At 47.2% G+C, this 24,962-nt stretch overlaps 1 protein-coding gene across 11 annotated transcripts in view; it reads right to left on the minus strand.

Annotated features, from left to right (window-relative positions):
• Positions 1-2,254: 2,254 nt before the first annotated feature.
• The window catches only part of Rrp1b (ribosomal RNA processing 1B), a 28,149-nt gene continuing 5,441 nt past the window's right edge, over positions 2,255-24,962 (minus strand). For 2 of the 11 annotated variants that reach the window (XM_020152625.2, XM_020152638.2), the window contains exons 2-16: positions 22,707-22,789; positions 21,260-21,317; positions 20,065-20,150; positions 19,518-19,579; positions 18,812-18,941; positions 17,450-17,514; positions 16,785-16,966; positions 15,496-15,590; positions 14,909-15,006; positions 13,889-13,908; positions 12,898-13,026; positions 10,888-11,609; positions 9,172-9,324; positions 8,007-8,070; positions 7,325-7,727 (exon numbers count right to left, since the gene is read on the minus strand). In XM_020152625.2, coding sequence (XP_020008214.2) covers positions 7,441-7,727; positions 8,007-8,070; positions 9,172-9,324; positions 10,888-11,609; positions 12,898-13,026; positions 13,889-13,908; positions 14,909-15,006; positions 15,496-15,590; positions 16,785-16,966; positions 17,450-17,514; positions 18,812-18,941; positions 19,518-19,579; positions 20,065-20,150; positions 21,260-21,317; positions 22,707-22,789 — 2,234 coding nt within the window. In that variant the 3' untranslated portion in view covers positions 7,325-7,440. The other 9 variants (XM_074072551.1, XM_074072549.1, XM_074072548.1 and 6 more) reach the window with 9 other exon arrangements.

Below are 24,962 nucleotides of genomic sequence, written 5' to 3' on the forward strand. Positions count from 1 at the left end.
ACATGTCCCACCATGGAAAAGGTTACATGAATGGCACTGGGGTTTGAACTCAGGGCCTTGAGCTTGCTAGGCAGGTGCTCTACCACCTGAACCATGCCCCAACCCTTTTTACATTTAAGTATTTTTCAAATAGGGTTTCACATTAATGCCCAGGTGGGAAAATCCCTTTCACCCTAAGAGTTCAGGTATGATCAGGCTTAATGAAAATTATGTGAGTTGCTAAGGAAGGTAAAGAACCTTGAACCAGAAACCGAGGGATTGGCTGGTGTCCAGGGTCTTTCCAGGCAGGGTGGGCAGCACCCCTGCAGAGGTAGGAGGCTGGGTGTGCTATTAGAGTCCTAGACCCTTCCCTAGGCTGAGGTGTCTGAGGATGTGCCCCAGTGGTGTGGCATGGTGCCCGTCTGTTTGCAGTGGAGTGTGCTCTTAGGCTTTGAAGTCCCCAGGGGGGTCAGGAGTCTCCCTCCCCTGAGATATAGATGGAAGGTCCTGTGGAGCTGCTTTGACCATCTTCCTCCTCCCCCTCCTAACCGTCTCCTCAGCACTTCCTTTCTCCCACAGTCCAGGCTGACCCCCACCTGCCTTTTCACTTTCTTCCTTTGACATGTCCTGCCCTCTCCTGCAGCTGTGCTCTGCAGGCCGCTGGACACAGAGCCTTGGTAGGAGGGGAGGTGGGGATCCTGCCCTGGGCAAGGTGGCTTTACTTACAGTGGACTGAATCAGACTGGGTGAAAAGCTTGGAGAGGCACTTTCATGGCAGATATGTGCTCAGGTGACAAACTCCCTGTTCTGCTGCGGACCCTGGCCCCAGGATGGGTACCAGGGGTAGGGTGAGAAGAGTAATCAGGAAAGGAGGCTAAAAACAGGCTGGGGGTGGACATTTTCTTCCCAAAGAAAACTAAAGCCAGTCACAAAAGATCACAAATTGTACGATTACTTTCTTTTTCTGAGTCAGGATCTTACTATGTAGCCCAGGCTGGTCTCCTACTGGCAATCCTCCTACCTAAGCCATCCAAGTGCTGGGGTTACAGATAAAGATGCAATTCTTGAATAATGTGGCCTTTAGCCACATGTGGGGCACAATGACAAGACACCAGACAGGAACGAGAAAGCAGGTCCTCACTGGACATTGGATACCTTGACCTTGGAACTGTAGCCTTCAGAATGTTGAGGAATAGATTTAAGTTGCTTAAAAACTATATTGTTAAAGTAGCCCAAATGGATTAAGACACCTCCTAAAGACACCCCTCCCCAAATACCATCATTTGGGGACCAGGTGTCAACATCTGTTTTGGGGGGACACAGCATTGGGTCTGAAGCAGCAGCCTATGTGGCAGGCCTGGAGGAGGCTGTGGGGCTGGTGCGGGTGTCACTGGCCCAGTGGAGAGTGTGGTTTTTGGGAAGCACAGGACAAGATGGTGCTTTGAACAGGGTGTGGTTGGAGGGGAAGCTGCTGTGAGACTGAGGACATGGGGACTTCGTCCACCATGCAAGAGAAAGCTGTCATGAGCGGGGAAGGAGGAGAGAATGGGAATAAGATGGAGGGGTGAACTTGTACACATGTATGGGATTATCACAATGAAGCCCCCTCATTATTCCTTTTTTTGGGCAGCACTGGGGTGCTGCACTGGGTGAGGCACAGGGCCTCAGGCTTGCTAGGCAGGTGTTCTAACAGTTGAGTCACTCCACCTCCAGCCCTCTCCTCCTATTTTTAATGTATGATAATTTAAAAAAATAAACAAACCAAGCAGACACACAGAATCCCATCCCTGTCCCAGGCCCATTTTCTCACAGGGTTCTTCTCAGCAGATTGAGTTCACAATCATTTCAGATTAAGTTCCCTGCTCGACTGTGTGGAGAAATCTCACTGTGGGCAATGGCTCACGGGGAGAGGAAGCAACCTCTCTGCTCAGTAGCCTAATGCCAACTTCAGGGCAGAACATGAGTGTCAGACCCCTGCCTCCTCAAGGGGTTGTTATGGCCAGCACAATCAGTGCCGCTGGCCTGCTGGAAGGTACTCACTTGCTTAAACAGGACTCAAAGCAGTCACCAGCGGCTGAGGATGGCTTCAACTTTTGTTCTTAAAACCCTAGGTGGAGAAGTAATTACAGGATTTCGAGATTGATGGACTGAAGCCTTAGTCACCAGCCGATGACTAATACCAGGCAATTTTTAGACTGGGTTCAGACAGGCAGCAAGTCCCAGGAACAAAAGGCAAGTTCTAGGCCCTGGGAGAGGCCCCGGCTGAGTCCCTCTAAATGCAGGTGGCCCAGGCCCCACTTCATTGCCTTTCCTGCTGAATCAGGGACCCAGTTTAATCTACCTCCTAGAGGGAAGCTCGTCATTGTAACCTGTTGAGAAGTGGGAGTGGCTGCCTTTTTTGGATGGTTCTGGAATAAGTGAAGTTCAATCCCCTCTGGCCCCAGTCCCCAGACTGAGAGGCAAGACTCCTTGCCTTGGCCCTGCCAGCGGATCCTGTCCTCCCTTCCTATAGTCAAGCCATGCTCCCTCCCCCCGAGTGGCCGCCCAGTGGCCAAGGCTTCTGTGTGGCCTGCAGAGGCAGTGCCTCTCGGGCATGTTCCCCCCTGGGGAGCCCCAAGGAGTTGACTCTGGAAGTGGGCCCTCTGCTCTGGGAGCCCTTCAATCCCCCAGAGAGAGCCATCACACTCAGGCCTGGTCCACTGCCCATCTGGGAGGCCCGGAAAAGCCAGTCTGCCTAGCCCAGCTCTTCAAGGAAGGAAGGACGGGTCATTTGTGAAGGATAAGAACAGCAGTGGCAGAGAGGCCGTCATCCTGTCTTCCTCTCTCAACATTCTCTTTGACCCCTTCCCCAGCGCTGAGCTGCGTAGACCCTCAAGTCCAGGTGCTCCTGCAGCCTGGCTCAGCCCTGGACTCCCTCCTTTTCCTCTGCTGCTGGGGCCACCATCAAACCCAACTCCACAATCCGTAGTCCCTGAAGTGTCCCATAGAACAGCTGGGACCTCCACGTGTTCTGCATACCTCCCTGATCCAGCCCTACCTGTACCCTGTTGTTCTTTGGAACTCATGATCTTCCTGCTTCTGCCTCTCGAATGCTGGGATTACAGGCATACACCACCATTCCCAGCTTTGTTTTATTACACATTTTTTTTTTCAGTACCGGGGTCTGAACTCAGGCCTACACGTTGAGCCACTCCACCAGCCTTTTGTGATCGGTTTTCGAGATAGGGTCTCATGATTTGCCCAGGTTAGCTTCAAACCATGATCCTCCGGATCTCTGCCCATTGAGGAGCTAGGATTACAGGCGGTGCCCAGTGAATCTCAGGCTTTGAAGACAGCTAAGGCTGAGGATCTGCTTGGGGGTGTCTCCAGCTTAGACCTCCTGGATGCACAGCCAAAGAAAACCCTTTGGATTTTTACTTATTTTTTGCTGGTAGAGTAGCTAAAATGGTAAGAACGCCTGCCCAGCAAGTGTGAAGCCCTGAGTACAAACCTCAGTACTGCCAGCCCTCCTCTCCCCCACGCCAAGCTTTATTAACATTCTTATAGTGCTGGGACTGAGCCACAGCTTTGAACACGGTAGGCCTAGGATCCGGTGCCTGACTTCCCTGTCTGTAAGAGCTAACCACAGAACTCACCATCTAGAAAGGTGGGAGTACTGGACACAGGATGTCTGATTCAGAGTCTATAGGAAGGGCTCCCCCAAAGCAACCACAGCCCCCCAGGATGCTGAGCTGACACAAGGTCTGCAGGGAAGGAGAGTCTGAGTCCTTCTGCTCAAGTGTGCTGGAATCTGTCTTGAGTAGCAGGGAACTCACTGCTTAGTGAGGGTAGGTAGGTGGTCTGTGTACATGATGGGGAGGCAGGCAGGGCTGCTACAGGCGCCATGGGCATATGAATCCCATAGTTTAACTTGTGTGCTCTGCTAGTCCTCCTTAGGCACCTAGGACACCCTCTCACTGGTTGAGGAACATGTTTGTCACACTAAGTGCACTAAGAAATAAGCACGACGCTGACTGCCAGGAGCCTGAGGTGGGGATGGTCTAGGTGCTCAGTGAGCAGAGGGTTTTTCTTGGGGTGGTATAAATGCTTTGAAGACAGGGGTGGTGGCTGCACATCTGAGGGCACGAAATGTTACAGAGTTGTGCTCTTGGAGGAAGGTTTGTGGTTGGCTTTCCCTTTTTTTGACTCTTGAATGCCTCATCCTGCAGCCTTTCAGCCCCCTCCCCTTCCATGAGAAGTCAGCTATTGACTTGTGACAAGTCATTTCTCCTTTTTTTTGGTGGGACTGGGGTTTGAATTCAGGGCTTCACACTTGCAAAGCAGGAGCTTTACAGCTTGAGCCACACTCCAGTCCATTTGCTCCGGTTATTTTGGAGATGGGGGCCTCATGAAATATTTATCCCTGAACCTCTATCCTCCTGATCTCAGCTTCCCAAGTAGCTAGGATTACAGGCATGAGCCACCGGTACTGGCTAGCTTTCACTTTTTTCTCTAGCTGTTTTCAAGATCTTTGTTGTTACATTTTGATTATGGTAGGGTGTATGTCGTTTTTACCTGTAATAGTCACTCTTCAGAGATGTGCTGGGAGTGTTCACCCAGGACCCTGGCACCTTTCCACTCATCTTCACAGGCCTACGTCTGTGGACAGCGTGTTCTAGACACAGTGTGAATGGCTGTGAGCAGCCACAGGACTGCATCAGCCATCCAGATGAGACCCCTGAGCAACCCCGCTGGCTCTGGGGAGTAAACACAGAATGAAGGGACAGGGACCCGAGGAGTTGTTTCCAAACACGACTAACAGGAGTATCTTCCAAGCTCTGTGGCATTATGGTAGTTTCCTGAGATGTGTATTTTTATGCTTACTAATGGTATCAATTTCTTTAAACTGGCCCTGGCTGTGACAAACACCAACAAGCACTGTAGACACCAGTACAACTGAGAGCAAACACATGTCCTCACCAACATGCAACTCAGAGAATACAGACAAAAATTAACACTTTCTCATAGAACAACTGCTTCTGGATCTTCTTTATATGCCTTTTTGTGCTTTCAGTTCAGTAAGTTAGAAAGGTTGAGTTTGTCAAGTCTGATGCAAATCATACAAAATTGACAGACCCGTGAAAATATTTTGCAAAATACTGCTATTAAGATTACCAGCGCTAATTATTTGCTTTTCTGGACTTGGAAAATAACATGCATAAATAGAAAACAGGTATTCTAAACATGTTTTCTTCATGTGACACACTCTTACTGTGGGTACCTGTGATGATGATTTTTCAAAAATGTTTTCTGCCAGGCATGGTGGCACATTCCTGTAATTCCAGCACCTGGCAGACTGAGGCAGGAGAGTCGCAAACTCGAGGAAAGGCTAGCCTGGGCCACACAGGGAGCCCTGTCTTAGAAAAACAAACAAAATAACAACAAAAAATACTGAGTAAACCAGATAGATTTGGAGGGCAAAGAGAATTGAAAGTGCACACACTGCCACTCCTTGATAGACACAAGCTCCTGGAGTGACCATGGCAGGATGTGCACTAATAGGATATTCACTGTCCCTCAGACAGGCAGGTCATATGGAAACACCATGAGGGAGTTCTTCCTTCCGTCTTCAGAACAAGCAAGCCACTACTACCCTGGTGTTTGGCTAAGACAATTCAACATTGTCCTCATTTGGTTATGACCCTCTTTGAAGCTGAAATAAAAACTGTTGAAAAAGTTGAAAATGGTTCTTTAAACCTAACCTTTTAGTATGGGTTTTGATTTTAAACATGCCTTTGTAAGACTCAGCATCCTGCACCCATTCAATCACAGTGGTTGTGCTGTATGACTTCTCACCACAACCTCAATAGCACAATGGTAATTTTCTTTTTTCATGGCCTGATGATGACGAAGTGCCTTCACCAAGAAGCCAAGGGGCCTAATGCTATTTAACCCCCAAGGACAGATGAAGTCCTGCCCTTAATTCTGTAGCAGAACCAAATTGCCCAGCTTTTATGTGTGGTGGGGGAGGGGTGACAAGGAGTTGGAGGCTCTTGAGCAGAGAGGGGCCGGCTGGCAGCACTATACACTGATGGCTTCTTTATACCTACAACTCATAATTGCAGAAATCGGTAAGTCTGGCTTCCCGACTATCCTTGAGTGGCACTTGATTCTGGGTCTACACCTTTTCTGTCTCTTGGGTTCAAGGCAGTTTCTTAAGTCAATTACATAGCAAGCTCTGCTTTAAGGGGTGACTTATTTTCCCAACTGAAGTCTGAGTCCCTTCTTCCCTGGGTTTTTTAACTAACTTAAGTTAGAAGAGCCATATAAACATCTGCGAGTGCAAGTGTCTGTGTTTCAGGCAACAGGCAGTGTGAGCAAACACATGTGCACACTTGTGGAGGGTTACTTGCTGTGGAGAGAGCCTAGGCTCCAGACACAGCTGGGACACACATCTTGAGAGAGATGTGCTAACCTGAGGTGGGACAATGACTTTGGGGACATTGACACAAGTTCTGGGTTCACATGTTAATGTACAACTCATGCCCACGGCCTGGGAAGCCCCAGAAGTGCTGGCCCTGTGAAGACATGCTGGGCTTGCTGTAAGAGGTAGAAAAACAGGGACAGAAACAGGCAAGAGAAAAGCCCTGAGGACAGAGCATCGTCTTCCCCACCCCACACCTGCATTGTCCTTGACTGATTACACATAGAAAAGATATGGTATTGCTGACTCAGTTTCAAAAACCATCCCTATCAGAAAACTGTCATATACCAACATTGGAATGAAGCCTACATGCTTTCTAAACAAAATGCTGTGAGACTAAAAAATAACCAGAGAAAGCCAGTGGGGTAGATGTGACAGGTGCTAAGGTTCTGCAGAGCAGAAGCTGGTCAGGGAGGTGGCTCCAGGGGCCCACAGCACCAGAATCCTTCTGGGGAGAACTCAAGCACATCTGTAGCCGAGACTGAGCCACGAACTCAGTCTGCAGATGGACAGGGAAGCAGCAGCTGAGCTTGAGAACCTTGTACACAGTTTGCGGGGTTTAGAAAACAGTAAAAAGTCCACATCTTTAAAGTTATAATTTATAGAATATTTTGTACAAAAAAAGTTTCTAAAAAGGAGCCCTGCCACTCTCAGAAGAAGTCCGCAGCCCTGGGTCTTCTCTTTGGGGTGGCAGCTAGTGGCATCCTGGTGACTAGGGGAGTGCTGGCAGGTAAATTGGTGACTAGAGGAGTGCTGGCAGGTGAATTGGTGGGGGTCTTCAACACTCCATGGAGAGGTCTCTGTTCAGGGTCGAAGGCCACCCGAGAGGGACCCGTGGGACTGACCAGGATACTCTTGTCTGTCTTCTTAAATTCTGCCCCAAAGGAAAGTAAGGCCTGGTCAATGAGTATGATGTCTGTTCCTTCAACATGCCTAGGGCTACAAAGCTCTCTTCCCCAGGCCCTGGGGAAATGAAGGCAGTGAGGCCTGTGTGAGAGCTATGTGAGGGCACCCAGACAGATTTGAGGATGATGCAATCTGGGAGGAGGTGCAGCTTTGGGGAAGGACCTGTTGTCCCTCACAAACTTCCTGCTCCATAGACCAGGCTGCTTAGCCAAGGCAGGTGCGCTCCTCTGCTTTCCATGCGGCCTCTGCTCTCTCAACGTGTGTGCACACATAAAACTCACTTGTGGTGTTTTGAGAAAAACATCAGATGATGGTACTGCTATGAAGCTAGCAAGCTGGGTACGTCCCTCCTCCTGATCCTCCCAGGAAGCCGGCAATCCTGAATTTTAGCAGAGGCAACTCAGGCAGAGGGACCAGGGGCTATCAACAGTCTGTGGGACAGAATTAGGGAGGTGCCCAGGCAAGAGGCTTCTCACCTTGCATTTTATCAGGGACCTCAAGAGGTCCTAGGAAACCTGCTCCTGACCCCCAGGGTACTACTGACTCAGAACAGGCAGAGAGGACTAGGGACCTTGGCCTTAGCTCCCATGGGACCCTGAGGCAGCCCTTACTGGGCTGTGCTCTTGAGGACAGTCTCCCAGAAGCATACCAGACTCACCTGTAGTCATGTTTCTGTTGAGACCAAAGGTGACTTTTTTGGAGCTGGAGGGTGTTTTATTCAGCTGTAGGAGAAAAGTAACAACAAAAGTAGTAGTGCACAGTAACACAGGTATGCAGTTTCCTTGTCTGGGGATTTTCCTGGAAAACTCACCCAGATAGGAGAGCTCAAACTTTCTGTTTACTGACCCACACATATGCACAGAGGCCAAAGGACAGCACACCACGGGCCTAAATTAGCCCTTGCTACCATTTACCAGGCCTGTGGCCAATGCCTTTGCATTTATATTATAATTAATTTATATATTAATATAATTAATATTATAATTAATTTATATTATACAGGCACATTTCCCTCAACCTGTGAGGTGGCTAGGTGCAGACAGTGGGTGCCAACAGTGTAGTCACCCATATCAGAATGGCCACAGGACTGTGTTCTCAGTGAAGGAAGCGGGGGTCTGAAACCCCCCAAACTCATCACTGAAAGACTGTATGGAAATGTTAATCCCCATTCATTTTGTGCAGTTTGTCAGATTTAACTTGCAGATACATAAAATTAGACTAGACCTGTACTGGGATCTAATTCCAATGGGCATTGGACATGAATTTTCCAGCTTTTTTTTGCACTAGGCAAGTGCTCTACCATTGAGCCACATTGCAGACTGCATTTGCCAGTGATCTGTGCACAAGGATTTTAGGACCTGGATATTCTCACAGTCTATCAAATTTAATTACACTCTTTCCTACTTGGAAAATTCCCTGAAGCTGGCCCATTTTGCATCATCAAAGCACTGGCTCAAATTCCTCCCCAGAACTCTGTGCTTCTTTCTGTGGATTCCTCATTTCTACCTTATTCCACTTTTGTGTTAATACTACAAGTATTCCTGGGAGAAGGCCAGGCTCTATAGGTCCTGGGTCTTAATTATGCCTGGGAGGCATAATAAAATACCACCTGCATCTCAGCCTGACTGGGACCCTGCAGGGTTCATCCCAGCCACTCGGAAGTCACTGGATGCCAACAGGGCTGAGGATGCAGCTTCTGAGCTGTTAGCAGAAACCTGCCCTCTGGGGACAGGACCAAGGGCCAGCAAGTTTCTGTGTGTGCCTCTGTGGAGGGATGAGCTCGCTCCCGGAAGGGGAGGGAGGATGTGGTGTCGAGGGCGCACCTGGACGGCAGGACCCGGAGGGCAGGTGGCAGTGCTGCTCTTCATTTTTCTGAAGAACAGGGGCTTTGGTAAGGAGGAGGTATCAAACTTCACAAAGTCATTCTCTGTCCTCAGTGGTTTCTTCTTCAGGGGGCTGAAAGTCTTGCTGCTTCCCTATGCAAGCAAGGGGCAAGAAGCCAAGAGGGATGGTCACACCAGAGCCTCCTGTCAGGCCCATGCACACAGGGAGAAAAATGAGGACAGTGAGGTGGAAGCCACTGGGGGGCAGACTCACTCTCTGGTCCCTGACCCTGCTGCTTCCTGCACCAGGACTGTCAAGAGCCCTTCTGCTCAGCACAGCACAGCTCAGACTTCACAGGTGAGACAATCACTTCCCTCAGGGCACCAACCACCAGGGGTGGCAATGTGTTCTCACCTCCATCTTCACACACAGAAGCCCATGATCTGAATCACTCTGCCTTTCAAAGTCCATCTGTTAAATATAACAAATTTTCTAACCTGTGAGGAGATACTATGTGGGTTGCAAGTCTGGTGTGGATGGCAGGTGTGCTACCATCGGGTCTGCAGGCCCCTAACAGGCAGGTAGGTAGGTAGGTGGGTGTGTGTGTGTGTGTAACTGGCAAACTACAGAGTACAGGCCTCTAGGGTCTTGGACATCTGGGAAGCCCAACGCAGGTGGTACCATGTGAGTGATTTTGGCAGGATCTTAGTGTTCCTGGCTGGTGTCTACTGCCTTTTCTGGATAGATCTGAGGGCTACCACAACCCCAGGGCTCCTTACCACTGCTGGCACAGATGTTGCCAACATGTCAGCCTATTAGGAGGTAAAGCCGCCTTTAGCCCTGGGAATGACTTAGCAACAATCTTAATTCTAAGACCGGTCAGCAAGCCTGAAAACAGCATCTGTTCTTCTTTCAGAGAGTGAGTGAGAGCATGACACCACTAGCTAGGGACAGTTGTGAGGCTAGAAACCACCTCCTCAAAGCCAGCTCAGTGCTCTGCTCTGCCTTGCTAAGGTTCTTGATCATGATCTCACTCACCCTGGCTACTGCCAGACAGCCTCAATGTCACGGCCACCACAAAGAGGAACAAGTAAACACTAGTGTGGAACAAGGGTCGGTAAGTCTTTTCTGTGTAGGGTCAGGGAGTAAATACTTCCAGCTCTGTGGGCCACAAGGTCCATCATACTGCTTAGCTCTGCTGCTGGGAAGTGAATGTAGTCATGGATACTATCGGGGTGGTATGGTATCCCAACAATATTTGTGCTGAACGGGACACGGTGGCACAATGCGTGTCCCAAGACATTAAGTAAAAGGCACAAAAAGAGCCTGATTCTGCCTTTACACATGGTTCTAGAGATCCTGGCAGAAAGAAAGTCTTTTTGTTAAAAACATATGTGTGTGAGAATTGTGGGCTGCTTCTTTGTCACAAGGGCCAGATGGGCTGAGCGGATGAAAAAAGAGTACTTGATGGAGGCTGTATGTGCCTGGGCCTGCCATGGGTGAATGCTGACCCTTTCCTGATCCCTGAGCACATGTGGCATGGGGAGGTGGTGGGTAGCAAGCCCTTGCACTTGACTGCTCATTTACTTGGTGAAGGCTGTGTTAAACCAGTATATCCTAACTGCTAGTCAGTCCAGGTCCCACTGCCCTTGACCCTAGGCCCCCAGGAGGCAGAGAGCCCTGAGCACCTCTGCCCAGAGCCCTTCCCCGCTTACCAGAACTGGAATCTGCTTGACTTTGAACTCCAGTGCTCCATTGTACTCTACCAAGTTTGACATCTCTTTCATTTTCTTCCTCTTTTTCAGTATTGCTATTTTCTGACTGGACAGGTTTTGGAGGTCAAAGTTGGTGGGCTCTGCCTTTTTTTTCTGTGGCTTCCTGAACTGAGGCAGGGTGGTCTGGCTGTCCTCTTCCTTTACTGGGCTTGTTGGAGGGCCTGCCTTCTGGGCAGAAGGCCAGGCTGGTGGGGCCAGGTCAGTGCCATTGACAGGGAGCGCTCCAAGTTTCCTCTTCCTTTTCAGGACCTGAGTACCCTGTGTTAGGGAACCCCTGGCAGCAGGCCCCTGAGGATGCTCATGGCTTGGGCCATTCCGAGACAGATCCTCCAGAGGTGACACTGAAGCTTTCCAGAGTCCTCTGTGTGCCTTCAGGCTCCTCTTCTTTGGACGCTTCCTCTTACTGTGCGTGGGGATGGTAGGGGGATTGTCATGGCTGCTCTCCTCCTGGGGGCTGGACACAGCCTCTGCTCTGGGCTCATCAGCCACATGTGCCTGGGAAGCCTGCCTCTGAGTGGCCTCAGGCTTGCTGTTCATGCTCTGTACTAAAGTTGCATCAGCATCCCTGGGGCCATGACTCTCAGACTGGAAGTGGATTCTCTTCTTTTTCCTTTTTCTCTTCTGAGTGCTACCTTCACTGTCCTCTTCTTCGATTTTGTTTCCTATAAAGACACACAGACCAACAAGCAGGTTCCTCAAAGCTGGGAGACAGTCTGACTGGCAGCCAGAGTGTTTCTGACTCCCTCTCTCTCTTTTCTGATGGGGTTGGAACCTGGGCCTCTACCACTGAGCCACACACCTGACCTCTGGGTTGTGAGAGTTTTTTTCTTTTTCGGTGGGACTGAGGTTTGAATTTAGGGCTTCATACTTGCAAAGCAGTCAGTTTGCTGCTTGAGCCAAACCTCTAGTCCATTTTGCTCTGGTTATTTTGGAGATGGGGTCTCCAGAACTACTTGCCTGAGCTGGCTTCAAACCAAAAGCCTTCAAATCTCAGTCTCCCAAGTAGCTAGGATTACTGACGTGCGCCACCAGTGCCTGTCTATGCAGAAAAGCTCTGACCTCCGTGATGCACTTGGTGTATTGGCTAGCTTTGTCATCTGGTCCTGTTTCCTCCTTTCCAGTAAGACTGGAAACTTTTCTGAAGTCCACTTCAGCAAAACTATACTGAAGCAATCGTGGCTCTCATATTTTAATGCCAGAAGATCCTGGATTAAGCTCATGGCTCAAGTGGTACAACACTGTCTAGCAAGTATGAGGCCTGAATTCAAACCCCAGTACCACAACAAAAAAACCCAGAAACACAAAGCCACAGATCCTGAGCAGTAAAGAACTCCCTGCTCTAAGGCTGGGTGTAGCTAAGTGGTACAGCGCATGCTTCCATTCCCTGCACCAAAAACAACAAACCCAAAACCAGAGAGGCAGAGACTAGATAGATACGGGGTGAATATGATCAAAGTACATTATTTATATATATATATATATATATTATATAATATATATATATATAAATAATGTGTATGAAAATAGCACACTGAAACTAAGTAAAAACTGAGGAGGAAGGTATGAAAGAGTATAGAGTACAAAGTACATCAGATGTATTTATTAGGTATATGCACCTAGTAAATGAAACTCTATGTGCAATTAACCCAGTTAATTAAAAAATTATTTAAACAAAAACAGCCCCACTGTGAAGGGCAGTGTTGGCTGTGTCCGTGCATCACCTTCCTCCTCCGTAAAGCTGCCATGCGGAGTAAGAGATGCCTTTGGACAAGTGCCCAGGAAAAGACACCATTGCTTTTCAGTCATTAGAAACTAAGACTTTTTGGTTTGCTAATGATTTATAAGGATGGACCTCAGCCCACAAGTTCCCTAGATCTTGGGGGCACACCCCACTACCTGCGGGACTGGGCCTTCTCTTTGCCCTCTGGGATCTTAAGCCTCACAGCTCACCTTTCTTCTTTTCCAACTCGGCTTTCTCTAAAAGTTTCTTTCTTTTTCTCTTGTGCCTTCCTTGACTGAGGGCTTGATCATCTTCAACAGAAATGTCCTCAGTGAAAGTGAGTTGCGCTATATTGCCTGCTGGACACCAAAGTGACACTGTCAGCTTCTGAGACCTTCTGCCTCTGTCCCTAGGAGCTGGGCCCTTCCTGAGCCACCCAAGTGAGATTTGCAACCCTGATTTCTGCCTCGTTGTCACCACCCATATGGCTTCTCCAACACAACTAGAAAACTGCTGGCTCAGGAACCACGTGGGGTTCTTGGGTAAGGCAAGGTAGGGCATCAGTGGGCAACCCTCTGTGGCTCAGCCCTGGGGTGGGCTAAGGTGGCCTCTACATTCCTCCTGGCTGTGGTGCTCACTTCAATTCCAAATGCCCCCATGCATAAGGGGTAGGTGAGCAGGCTCAGCAGCTTACCCAGATACAACTAAGTTTACAGTAGTTTTCCCCAGGGACACAAGCTCATAAAACAAATGAAAGGGACCCTGAGAGATCAGATTTTTCTTCTTCATAAAGGGTCAAATTGGAATCTTCCTGACCCAATAAAAATTCACCTCGTTGAAAAGAAAGACCCAGTCCTCTGTTCAATATGAGTTTTGATACATATAAGAAGATATATAGCTTAAAAATAAAGAGAAAAAGAAATAAAGACCCAAACAAAACACACTATCCACATGGGGGAGGGCAGGGAGGAGAGGAGCTTGCCCCGGCCATGGCATACTGGGGACACCTGGAAGTGGGTGTGTATGCAAAGAGCCCTGCACTTATGGCACTCTCTACGGCCTCTGCCTCAGGTATGCCAGGTGAATGTAGGCCAGGGATGCTATCTCACAGAGGATGTTCCATGAGTGCCCTTCCTTCCGGCTTCCTGCATCCGGCAGAGGCGCCCTCAGCCGGGCATGTTAAGTCAGAATATTCTGAATTACAATTCTGATTCTCCTCACCTTCAGAGAGGTCCTGGAACCTGAAAAAGAAAACATCACAGAAGTCCATAGAAATCCTTTTTATCTACCACACACATGGGACTTCTACCACAGCAAGCTGGATATTTACTTGCTCACTTCTTTTTCCTCCAGCAGAGGGGGCAGGAGAGGACTTCCTCCGAGGGAAGGTGTAGCCAGGGGAAGAAACAGCCCCTCTCATTCACCACAAGGTCGGAGGACTTGGGGTCTAAAGGGTCTGTTTTGGCACATACAAAACTACCCAGCAATTCAATTTCTTCTTCACTTGTTTCTAAAGGTAGAAAGAGCTGAGGACTATGCTTATGCTCAATTCTCCAAGGGAAACATGCCAAGTTGTGTTCTCTTTATATAATTCTGGGGCTTTAAACCAAACCAACAGGGGCTGTATATGATACATGGGAGACGAACGGAAGCTGGGGGAATTAGGTTGGCTCCAGGCCTTACTGCAGCAACCTTAGCATATCACCTCCTCCGGGCCTTCAGGGACCCAGCTATAAAATGGGGAATGCCACCTTCTAAAGGTTTCTTAACATGAAGAGATAAATGACAGTGCTCAGATCAGTGACCAGTCCACACAAAGGGTGTGATTTGTCGTAAGTCTCAATGTCTTGTGGGGCTTTCTGGTGAATCACGTACCATCATGTCATCATGATGAAACTGCTGGAAGGAAAGGGCAAGGGCAGACGGCTAAGCCCCTACCTATCTTATACAGCGACAGCTGACACCTACGCAGCAGACTGACGCCAGTTTCTTCATCTACTGCTCGTAGACTTCAGAAGGCGTCACTATCAAGCAGCTAGAAGAGAGGAGTGTGGCTGCATTTGAGGAACAGAACTCAAGGGACAGGGGCAGCTGCTTTCATTAAAGTGCAGTTCATGTGTGTGTTACATCATTACAAACAAAAAAGTTAAAGGACAAAGGAAAAAGAAAAAAGGTAAGCATGCAGAGGGCTGGTCCTACGCCATGAGATAACCAGAGGAGCCCGCTCACCCAACTGCTTACTTCTTGATCAGTTTGCAGAGACGCTTCCGGTTGAAAGGAGGAGTGTTTTTCCTGTTGGTTATTTCCAAGAGTCGGTCGGCAACAGCTTTATAGTCAAACTACGAAGGGAAACTGAACATAAGCAGCGGCAAAACAATGTGGCCTGACTTGGAAGCACGTGTCTCTCGGTAAGAAAGATGCCTGGGCTATGGTCTCAGTGAGTGCGTGCTAAAAACAGCAAAAGGTGAGTACCAGTTGCTGAAAAGAGCCACACTCTTGGGAGAAGCCAGCAGGTCAACCGCCCCACCTTTTAACAAAATTGCCTGCCTAACCTAGATTCCCAGTCTGTACTTGGAAACAGTCACCTTTTGTATTCAAAAAGTGCTACTAGATCTGGCTCTGCTGCATACAAAAGAACAGACCACAACAATTCAAAATGTGGGTAAATCTTTTAAAGCCCCACCTTATTTGAATTAGTGTCCAATAAGCTCCTGGTAAGGAAGGTGACATTAGTGACAGAAGGGATTAGAAAAGACTTTACACCTCAGGCCCTAATTCTCCAGCCATGAAATAAATCTAAATCTTATTAAAGCAACAGCAGCCCCCACCTGGAGGAGTGGCCCTGTGTCCTCGGAGGTTGCACAGCCATCTCTTTCTGGTTCATCACTGACTCCATCTCTCCCAGACAAGCATTTGCCTAATGCTGTCAAAACAAAACCAAAGGCAAAACTCTCAATACCCAAGAAGGCATCAATGACTGCTTTCCCAGGAGCCACTCTGATTAGGTGTCTCTTAGTGAAAAGGAAAATTTCTTCAGAAGAACCTCTACCTATATTTATGATTTACCAAAGATGTTTTTGTTATTCAGCCCTGGAAAAGAGGATAGAGAAAGCACACATTTTGCCTCTGCTACTCATAATCACTCCATAGCAAGCACACAGAAACCTGCTGCCTTCCCTATGACACACATCATCCCATGTGCAAGCTGTGCCCGAGGGGACTCAGGTAAGTGGGCCAGGGCTCCATGCAGCTGACTATGAGGAGGGGAATGGACGGGCACAGGAGTCTGCTGCTACTTCTGGGTAAGTTTAGAGCCACACTGAGAATCTCTTGTCCAGGCTGAGTATCCCTTACCTGAAATGCCTGGAACCAGAAGCTTTTCAGATTTAGGAGCTTTGTGGATTTTGGAATATTTGCATAGATTTTACCAGCTAAGGATCCCTAACCCCAAAATCTGAAATACTCCAAAATTGGACAGTTTTCTGAGCTGTTGGGGCATTTTTGGATTTGGGATGCTCAACAGGGCACTGACTTCTCAGGAGGTGGCTCAGGAAACACAATACTGCCACTCTGCTCTCTCCAAATTTTTTTTCTTCTTAGTACTGGGAATCAAACCCAGGGTCTCGTGCATGCTAGGCAAACACTCAACCACTTAGCTACATTCCCAGTCTGTCCTTCTAGATTTTAAAGGCACTACACAATGTTTTGTGTCTTGCTTTTTACAAAAAAAAAAAAAAAAAAAAAGACTGAATTTCTTTCGGTCATTAGTTTTTAGAAGCTTTGCTTCTTAATATCAGGCTATATAGCTTCCAAGAGGTGGATAATAATCTCTGACTTAACCATTTACCTCCCTTTCTCACTGTGATGCCATAGACCAAGGTGAGGGTTCTGGGCTGCAACTTCAAAGGCATCCCACACTTTGAGGCTCCAGGGATATAACTCAGTAGAGAGAACAATGCTAGTGGTTTACAGACACACCCTGCCTCCTTTCTTGGGAGAGGTGCAAGGAATCAACTCTAGGCTGCATTAGGGATTAAAAGGAACAACTGAAAAAAAACAAAAACAAAAACAAAAAACCAAACACAAAAGAGGGAAGCCCACTCATGGAGATTCTCACCTATCTTCTTTCTACTGACAGCTTTTCTCCACGTGGCCTGGACTGCAGGAATCTCTGCTCCAGAAAGGTCATTCTCACCCCCTTTTGTTTCCTGCTCTCCCACAGTCTCTTCAGGTAGAAAAGGAGACTGATCCACGATGACTTCAAAGACACCCCTAGCTATCGTCTGCACCAGTGTGTGGCTGAGGGTGGAAGCAAGAGTAGAGACTAATTAGAGCAGTCTGGGCCTCCCACAGAAAGGAGCCAAGCTGAAGGGAAGCAGAGGGTGTGCTGCACAGGCAACTGCAGCATGTCTGGGCCTAGTGTGACTGACAATGGGTCAGCAGGTGTCAGCAGGTGTCCCTAATGACCCTCTTGCGCGACTGCCATGGGACAGATGCTGAGGGACACACAACAGGCAGGGCTCTGGGTGTGGGAAGGTGCTCCTGGAAAGACTGGGTCAAACACCGAAGCTGGGAGAGCTGAACTGCTGCTCAATGCTTCAAGTGAAGCATGGTGCTGGACAACAGCCCCAGCTGACCTGAATCAGGCTACACAACAGAACCTTTGCCCTGACCTGAATCAGGCTGCACAACAGAACCCTTGCCCTGACCTGAATCAGGCTGCACAACAGAACCCTTGCCCTGAAGTACCAACCGAAGCCGTAAAAATAACACGTCACTTACTCTTTAGTCTTGGCAGCAATTTTGCAGAACGGGTCAATAAACTTGAGGTTCTGATCTGCCAAAAGCTGTAGACATAAAATCAGAAAAACAGCAACAAAATGACAAGACTGCTTGCATTTCTCACAGGTTGAACCGGAAGCAGTGATGCTCTTCTTGGGCAACCCTAAACACTTGTGGGAGTTGCCCAGAACTGTGGCTAGGCTCATGGTTAAGGGCATCCTCCAGCCACCTGGGATCTTACTGTAACAGCCCAAGGACCACCAACCAGCCAGGCTGCTCTAAAATACACATGCTTCCTGCTATATCATGTACTTCAAACCGGGAGACGAAGGCCTTGTTTCTTTTTCTTTTTTTGTGGTACTGGGGTTTGAACTCAGGGCTTTGCACTTGCTAGGCAAGAGCTCTGTCACTTGAGCTATGCTTCTAGCCCATTTTAAAAGCTTTAGCTATTTTTCAGATAGGGCCTCAGACCTTGATCATCTTACCTTTGCGTTCCGTGTAGCTGAGATTACGGATGTAGGTACCACCACACCTGCCTTGGTTCTTTGAGATAGGGTCTTGCTACCTTTTTTTCTACACTGGCCTGGAACCTCAACTCTAACTCTGCCTTCCCAATGGCAGGTATGTACCGCCATGCCCAGCTCTTTTCTACTGAGATGGGGGTTTCACAAATGTTTGTGCCCAGGTTGGCTTTGAACCTCGATCCTCCCAATCTCAGCCTCCCAAGTAGCTGGGATTATAGGTGTGAGCCACAGGTGCCTGCTTATATTTTCCTTTACTTAAAAAAAATATGTACACTATGGAACACTTGTGAAAGAAAAAAGTAAAAATTGCTCATATTCCTAAATTCAGATAATCACTCACATTCTAAAAATGTCCATTTCCTTTCCAGCTTTACATCTATTTATGTGAGTATAACTCAGGGCCTACACCTTAAGCCTCTCCACCAGTTCTTTTTGGTGATGGGTTTTTTTGAGATAGGGACTCGTGAACTATTTCCCCGGGCTGGCTTCCAACCAGGATCCTCCTGAGCAACTAGGATTACAGGCGGGAGCCACTGTTAAGAGACAGGGCCTTGCTGTGTGGTCTTGGCTGGGCTTAAGTGATCCTGCCTCAGCTTCTCCAGCAGAGGTTGGCTCAGTGCTGTTTTACAGACAGTGCCATGCTCATGCGTGGTGCTTGTTCTTTGTCCACATGCTCCATTAAGCTGTTTGGGACAGATGGAGAATGACTGTGCTGAGTAGGTTGAAGCAATTTATGCTGCTACTGTCACTGGTGTTGATGTCAACAGACAGCATTCCTTGACAACTCCCCAAGCAGCAGGGTTACATCCCACTGCTGGCAGAGCATCTGCCCGCTTACCTCTCTCCCTCCCACTGTGGATAACTCGTCCAGATAAATATCAATGAAGTGGAATCTCACTCCATCAGGAGACTGACTCTCAGGACACAGGATTTCCTTCATCAGGACATCTAGAAAAAGCTGGATTCGGCTGAAGAAAAGAACACACAGGGTTTGTTCATTCATTCATTCAATGATTGATTGGTACTGGGGCTTGAACTCAAGAGCTTGCACCTGCCAGGCAGGCACCCTACCACTTGAGACACTCTGCCAGCACACACAGGGTTCTTTTAATGACAGCATGCCAACACCTTTTTCTTTCCCAAGTGTAAATAAAAATACTGAGTGTAGTGCTTGCACATTATAACAATCAATGTAAAGCTAAAAAAGTTTTATGGAAAAAAATAGTCACTTAAATTAGATAAAATGTTAACTGTCATATATGCCCCACTACTGGATTTTAAGTTCTCACTGGATAAAGATATGTTTCACTTCTCATAGCATTCTATAGAGCGGTAGGTACAGATCAGGCAATTCATATTTTCCAATTAACTGAAAAGCTTGAAAAACACCCTATTCATTATCCTATAGGTTCCCCCGCCCCCACCAGTGCTAATCCTCAAACCCAGAGCCTTGCACTGCTAGGTAAGCACTGTACCACTGAGCTAGACCCCCAACAGTTACAAGTCTTTAAGGTCACCGAAGCTAACTCAAATAGTTTACCAACCTTTCTTCCCAGCCATTCCGCTTCAAAACTTCAAAGGATTGCCTCAGGACCAGCCGGATCAACTGAAACAGACAATCTTTGTGAGAAAATTAACCAGCCTGGCACATGAAGAGAGCATTGACATTGGTTAGCCTGGATCCCGAAAGTCAAACAATATCCGTAATAAGTCTCTATTTAACTTCTAGACTACAAACTGTCAAGCCAGGCATGCTGGTGTACATCTAAACCCAGGATCTGGAGACCAGCTTGGGCACAATCTCAAGAGAACAAGGTTCACTAATGATCCTCAGTCTTGTCCCCAATAGCTCAGGGCCTTAACACTTGCTAGGCACCCTGCCAGCCCTTCTGTGGTTATTTTGGAGATGGAGGTCTCATGAACTATTTCCCTGAGCTGTCCTCAAACTGGGATCCTCTTGATCTCAGCTTTCCAAGCAGTTAGGATTACAGGTGTGAGCCAAACCTCCAGCACCTGGCTAGACACAGAATGTTCTTTCTGCACATAGGCACTAGTCACTGTGTCACTGTGGAAGAGGTGCGAAGACCTTACCATATAGTATTTGTCCAGGTGCAGCTTGTCTATCCCTTTCCATTCTCGATTCATCGTTTGCCAAAAGGTCTGAATGAACAGGTATTCTGCAGGAACAAGAAACTCTGACTGCTTACTTTCCAGGTTAGCATATGACCACATAGCAAGAACACGGTGGAGAGAGGCAAACTACATTGTTTACCTACTTATCTCAAGAATTCTTGGGCAGCAAGAAAATCTGGCCACTAACTCAGTAATTTCCTTTACATTCACATGAAAACACTGTAACAGGAAGGCTGGCAGTACCTTTAGAGTGCTTCCTGGAGCATTTTCCTTTCTCTACTGCAAAGCCACATTCTGTTAAAATCAAGGTCCCTGACCAACACCTTTCTGCACCTCCACCTAACAACCAGTCTTGAGCCATTATTTTTTTTTAAAGCAAATTCATTAATCTTGATGAGCACGTAACACAATCCAAGTAGAAACTCAGCTTTTCTTCTGATGTTAGTTGTCTCCTCTACCTCCTGAGTGCTAGGATTACAGGCATGTGCCACCATACTCCACACAGGTTTTTCTTAACATATGCAGATCTACACTACACATCAAATATTTAATTTTGTCATTCTGACTCAGCTAAATTTCAGAGAATCACTGAGTGTTACTCTAGTCATGAGGATGGTTTTGTTCTGAGCAGTGCTACACAGAACAAATTCTGCTGTCCTTTCTTCCTGGGTAAGCAATCAAAGCCTCTCAGTAATCTTAATTTCCCCTTTGTCTTTTCTTTTTGATAGAGAGGAGTTACCTCATACTGTATCACCACCGGTGTTGTCTATTTATTACCCATGACAGCTCTAATCTTGGTAAGGACACACCCGCTCCATAGGTTACTATGTTGTAAAACACTAACATATGAATCTATGGCCTCTAAGACTGTTAAAGAGTAACTGGAACTCATAGTATCTTTGAGATGTCAAATCATTCTCCACCAGATAGCACCTTCGCCCTGCTAGCAACTGATACTTAAGTTTATCATACATTTTAGAAACAAAAACAGCTCGTCACCTGACAGCTACACAGTACCAGCAGCAGGCTCATGTTAAAGTAGCACCTGGAACACTGAAACTTTAAAGAAAATATACTGACTAGATTTCCTAGGCAAGTTACCAGAGCTGATGAGCAAGGAAGGTTTGAAAGTCATGAAAATGCCAGGACTTACGAGCCTCTGAGTTGTTGACAACATGGATGAGTTGGGAAACAGTGTTTGCTAGCTCCTCCTGCAAAGGTGGATTGGGGAGAAACATCAGGGGTCATTAGGTGGTTGTACTTCACGGCAGCACCATGACCTGCTTCCTCCTCCCTCCTGCTGGCGGGAAAGACAGCACCTGCCATCCTCAGTGCACTGCCACCAAGGAGTGTGCCTAAGTACCTGGGCTTCAACAAACATGAAATTCCCAGTTTCAACGGGCTGCTGTGCTAACGTGATGTGTCTCTGGGAATAGTTTAAGCTGCATGTTTAAACAAGCACCTCTGGTAAGCAGTTTGAACGACCCACAGAAGAAACAATCAGCTGCTGATCCCTGGCTTTTAAAATTATCACAATCACCAAATGCTGCAAAAGACAGAAGACGCAGGTTTGCTACACTGGTTCTTGGGTACAGTTTAATTCAGTTTTTGCAAAGGTGAGACAGGACCCTCCTAGGGAACAGTGCCCTCTGAAGAGCACACCTGCTAAGCACCAAGTGCCTGTGTAGGAGTTCTCGGTGGGCTGGTCCCAGGGCGAAGCCTGTCTCCAGCAATGTAACGCAGCCGCTCTGAAAGAGCCTTGTTCTCAATGGCCCAGCTCACACTTCTCTATGCTCAATTTTCCTCACCCATTTAAAATGAATGCCAGCCTATGTGTTGGTTCTCTTCCTCCACTAAAGCTGCTGTTGTTACTCTTGAATGAAATCTGAAAATATTTTGCCATGCTATCCCACTCAAATTATGTTCAGCAAAGTAACATAATAAATCAAAACAAGTAGTTACATGGCCTGGGAGAAGTGGCAAGTCTGCAGTGCACACAGAACCCCGGAACAGGGAGTGCTGCCCAGGGACTTCTGCAGCACATGTTTGCATGGAGCCTCCCAAACCCCACTCCTCACCACTACCAAGGCCTTCAGACACCAGAACAAAGATTTGCTATAGCAGTTTTGGTAGTGGGGCTCAGATGCTCAGCAAACAGGGGTCAGGTTAAGACATATTTTGGTTACCAGTGCAGTTCCCACCAACCTTTACTGGTTAAGAACACTTTGGCCAAAAGGGCTGCCTGCTGGCTTGTCCTGGCTCTCCCAGAGTCTTAACTAGTGCTCCAGCTGTGGTTTCTGACAACACGAGGTGAACAAAAACTTGAAAATACATAATGTGAAACATGCCATGGAAGCTACAAAATGCCGAAATGCTGACAAGAGAAACAGTAAATCTACGACTTAGTGCGCCCAGAGTATTTGAAAACAAAATTAACCTAAATCCTAAATGCTGGCGCTACATCCCTTTCTGTACGGATTAGAGGTGAGGAAATGGCTCCTGAAGACGTTTATTTCCATCTGTTTAGTACATCAGCAGACTGATGGAGGGTAAACGGTTAAGTCTCTTTTATCCAGGAACACAAGGAAGGGCTGCGTTACCTGCAGAGGAGGCTCGTCCTGCACCCACATGCAGTAGAAGAGTCCTTTCCATATTTTTAGGAGTTCCTCTTGACTAAAACCTCCTGCAGGGCGAAAATAGCACAAAAATCTTAAGAGTCTACATATTTTTTCTTAAAGATCAGAGTTGCCACAGAAGTGGCAAAAATGATACCACATACATTTATTTTCTCCCATTTTAAAACCTTTTAAAAAAAATCTGAAGCACACATTTTCTTTTTTTTTAAATTTTTTCTGTCTACACATTTTCTTAATGCTATAAATGAACATATAAACTGCTGTACATGCAGCTTTACCTTCCAAGCAACGCAAGGGAGCCAGTGTGACCAAAGGAGGAGGAGCAAGGCAGAGGGAGGAGGAGGATGGGGGAGAAAAGGAAGAAAGAGAGAAGGAGGGAGAGAGAGATAGGGAGGGAGGGAGGGAGGGAAGGAAAGAGAGAAAGAGAGAGAGAGAGAGAGAGAGAGAGAGAGACAGAAAGACTGCAAATCCTATGAAAGATGCAGGTCTCTTTGGTAACACTGACGCCCCCAGCAACTGGCAGACTCACTCCCAAGGAACAGAAGATCAACCACGCTGAGGGGGCAGGAGGTTCCCAACAGTAGATCTGAGAGCTAAAGGACTGGGAAAGGCCCTGAGGAAACTGATGATGCTTTGTAATATTTTTGCTGAACTGACCCCTTTAAGGATCCTGCTGTAGGGAAACCTGGCTGATGCTAATCTCCCTCTTCTTACAGCCATCACTTCCTGGGCAGTTTTACTTTGTTTCAAGCTACATGCCCTAGGTTGGCTCCTCCTCTGCCATACCATCTGTGACCGAACCAACAGATTCATTCTGCCTGCATTTCCTGGCCCACTGCAGGGGTCAGGAAGTATGTGCTAAGTCATAGGAGGAATCACAAAATGATGAGGCCAGAGCGCTGCCGGAATTTCCAACCTCTAGACCACGAAATCAGAGAACAAACACAATCCTCAGGTTTTCATGTGTGACACAAATGACCTTAACTTATATTTTAGTAGGAAGTAATAGGAAACATCACTTGGAGCAGCAAATGGGGTAAACTAGGTAAATGCAAACAAGTATTACTTTTCTTATATTCTAATAGTGTGATCTCACACTCTAAAGATGACTAAAAAGTGACAAAAAGACCCCTTGTACCGGGCTGACATTTATTTAGTGTATTTGGCAGAGTGAGCCTACTGTATTTTATAGACTGATTTCCAATTCACTGTCATTTTGTGACAGTTTTCCACTTAAAGCTAAGACACTAGAAACCCTAGTAAAATTAATTAAGGTACATTTCCTTCAAGAGTTGTACAGATGTTATGCCAACTGGCTTCCCTCCCCTTTACTACTAATAAGTCATGCCTAGAGATCTTCACTTAACAATGTAACCATGGCATGAATTCCACCACAGCAGATCCAACTGCTGTCAGGATAGCCAACTTTTTTTTTTTTTTTGCCATGGCAATTTGCGCTTATGTCTTATAGTTGGTCATTTTCAAAGAATGCATTTGTCCCTAGTGAATTGGCAGATCTGGGTAAGAACCAATGGCTGCTAAAACATTAGGTGAAAAGATACTGAGGACCTTTAAAAAGGATGGACCAGACTAACACTGCTCAAACCTACTCATTAATGGCAACTTAGACAGTCATTTATTAGATGCAGGGGGAGACGCAGTAGCAAAAACACAGACCAGCCTGTTTAAATATTCTTAAAAAACGAAAGTTTGAGCTACATCTTCCAACAAATAAATAGCAAGGAAAAAAAAAAAGAGGGCAAGAGCTGTGTTAGAAGCTAAGCTAGCAGACACACCAGCCAAATGAAACAGCTGTCTCGCTTGGATTCTGATTTATCAGAAAAACATGTATGAAGGATTGGGGTGTGGCTAGCAACTGTGAGGCCCTGAGTTCAAAACCCCAGTACTGCCTCTCCAACCCCCAAACCCAACACCATGTATAAGACTGTGGAGAAAAACTCAGGAGAGTACTTCATGATATGAAGGGTTTCTGTCGTTGTTTTGTTTCTCTTGAGATCCTCTGGTGTCCCGGCCTCTCCCGAGGGCTGGGATCAGGGGTGTGCATCATGCCGGGCTGAAGATTTTGGCGCTCAATGATGGCACTGTGACTACGCTTAAGAGCCTCACTCTTCCAGAGTCATACACTGAAGTGTATGGACACAGAACGAGATGCCTGGAATCTGGTTCACAGATACTAGGGGAGGGACACACTGGAAACCC

The sequence above is a fragment of the Castor canadensis genome, chromosome 5, assembly GCF_047511655.1.
Source record: "Castor canadensis chromosome 5, mCasCan1.hap1v2, whole genome shotgun sequence".
Classification (NCBI taxonomy): domain Eukaryota; kingdom Metazoa; phylum Chordata; class Mammalia; order Rodentia; family Castoridae; genus Castor; species Castor canadensis.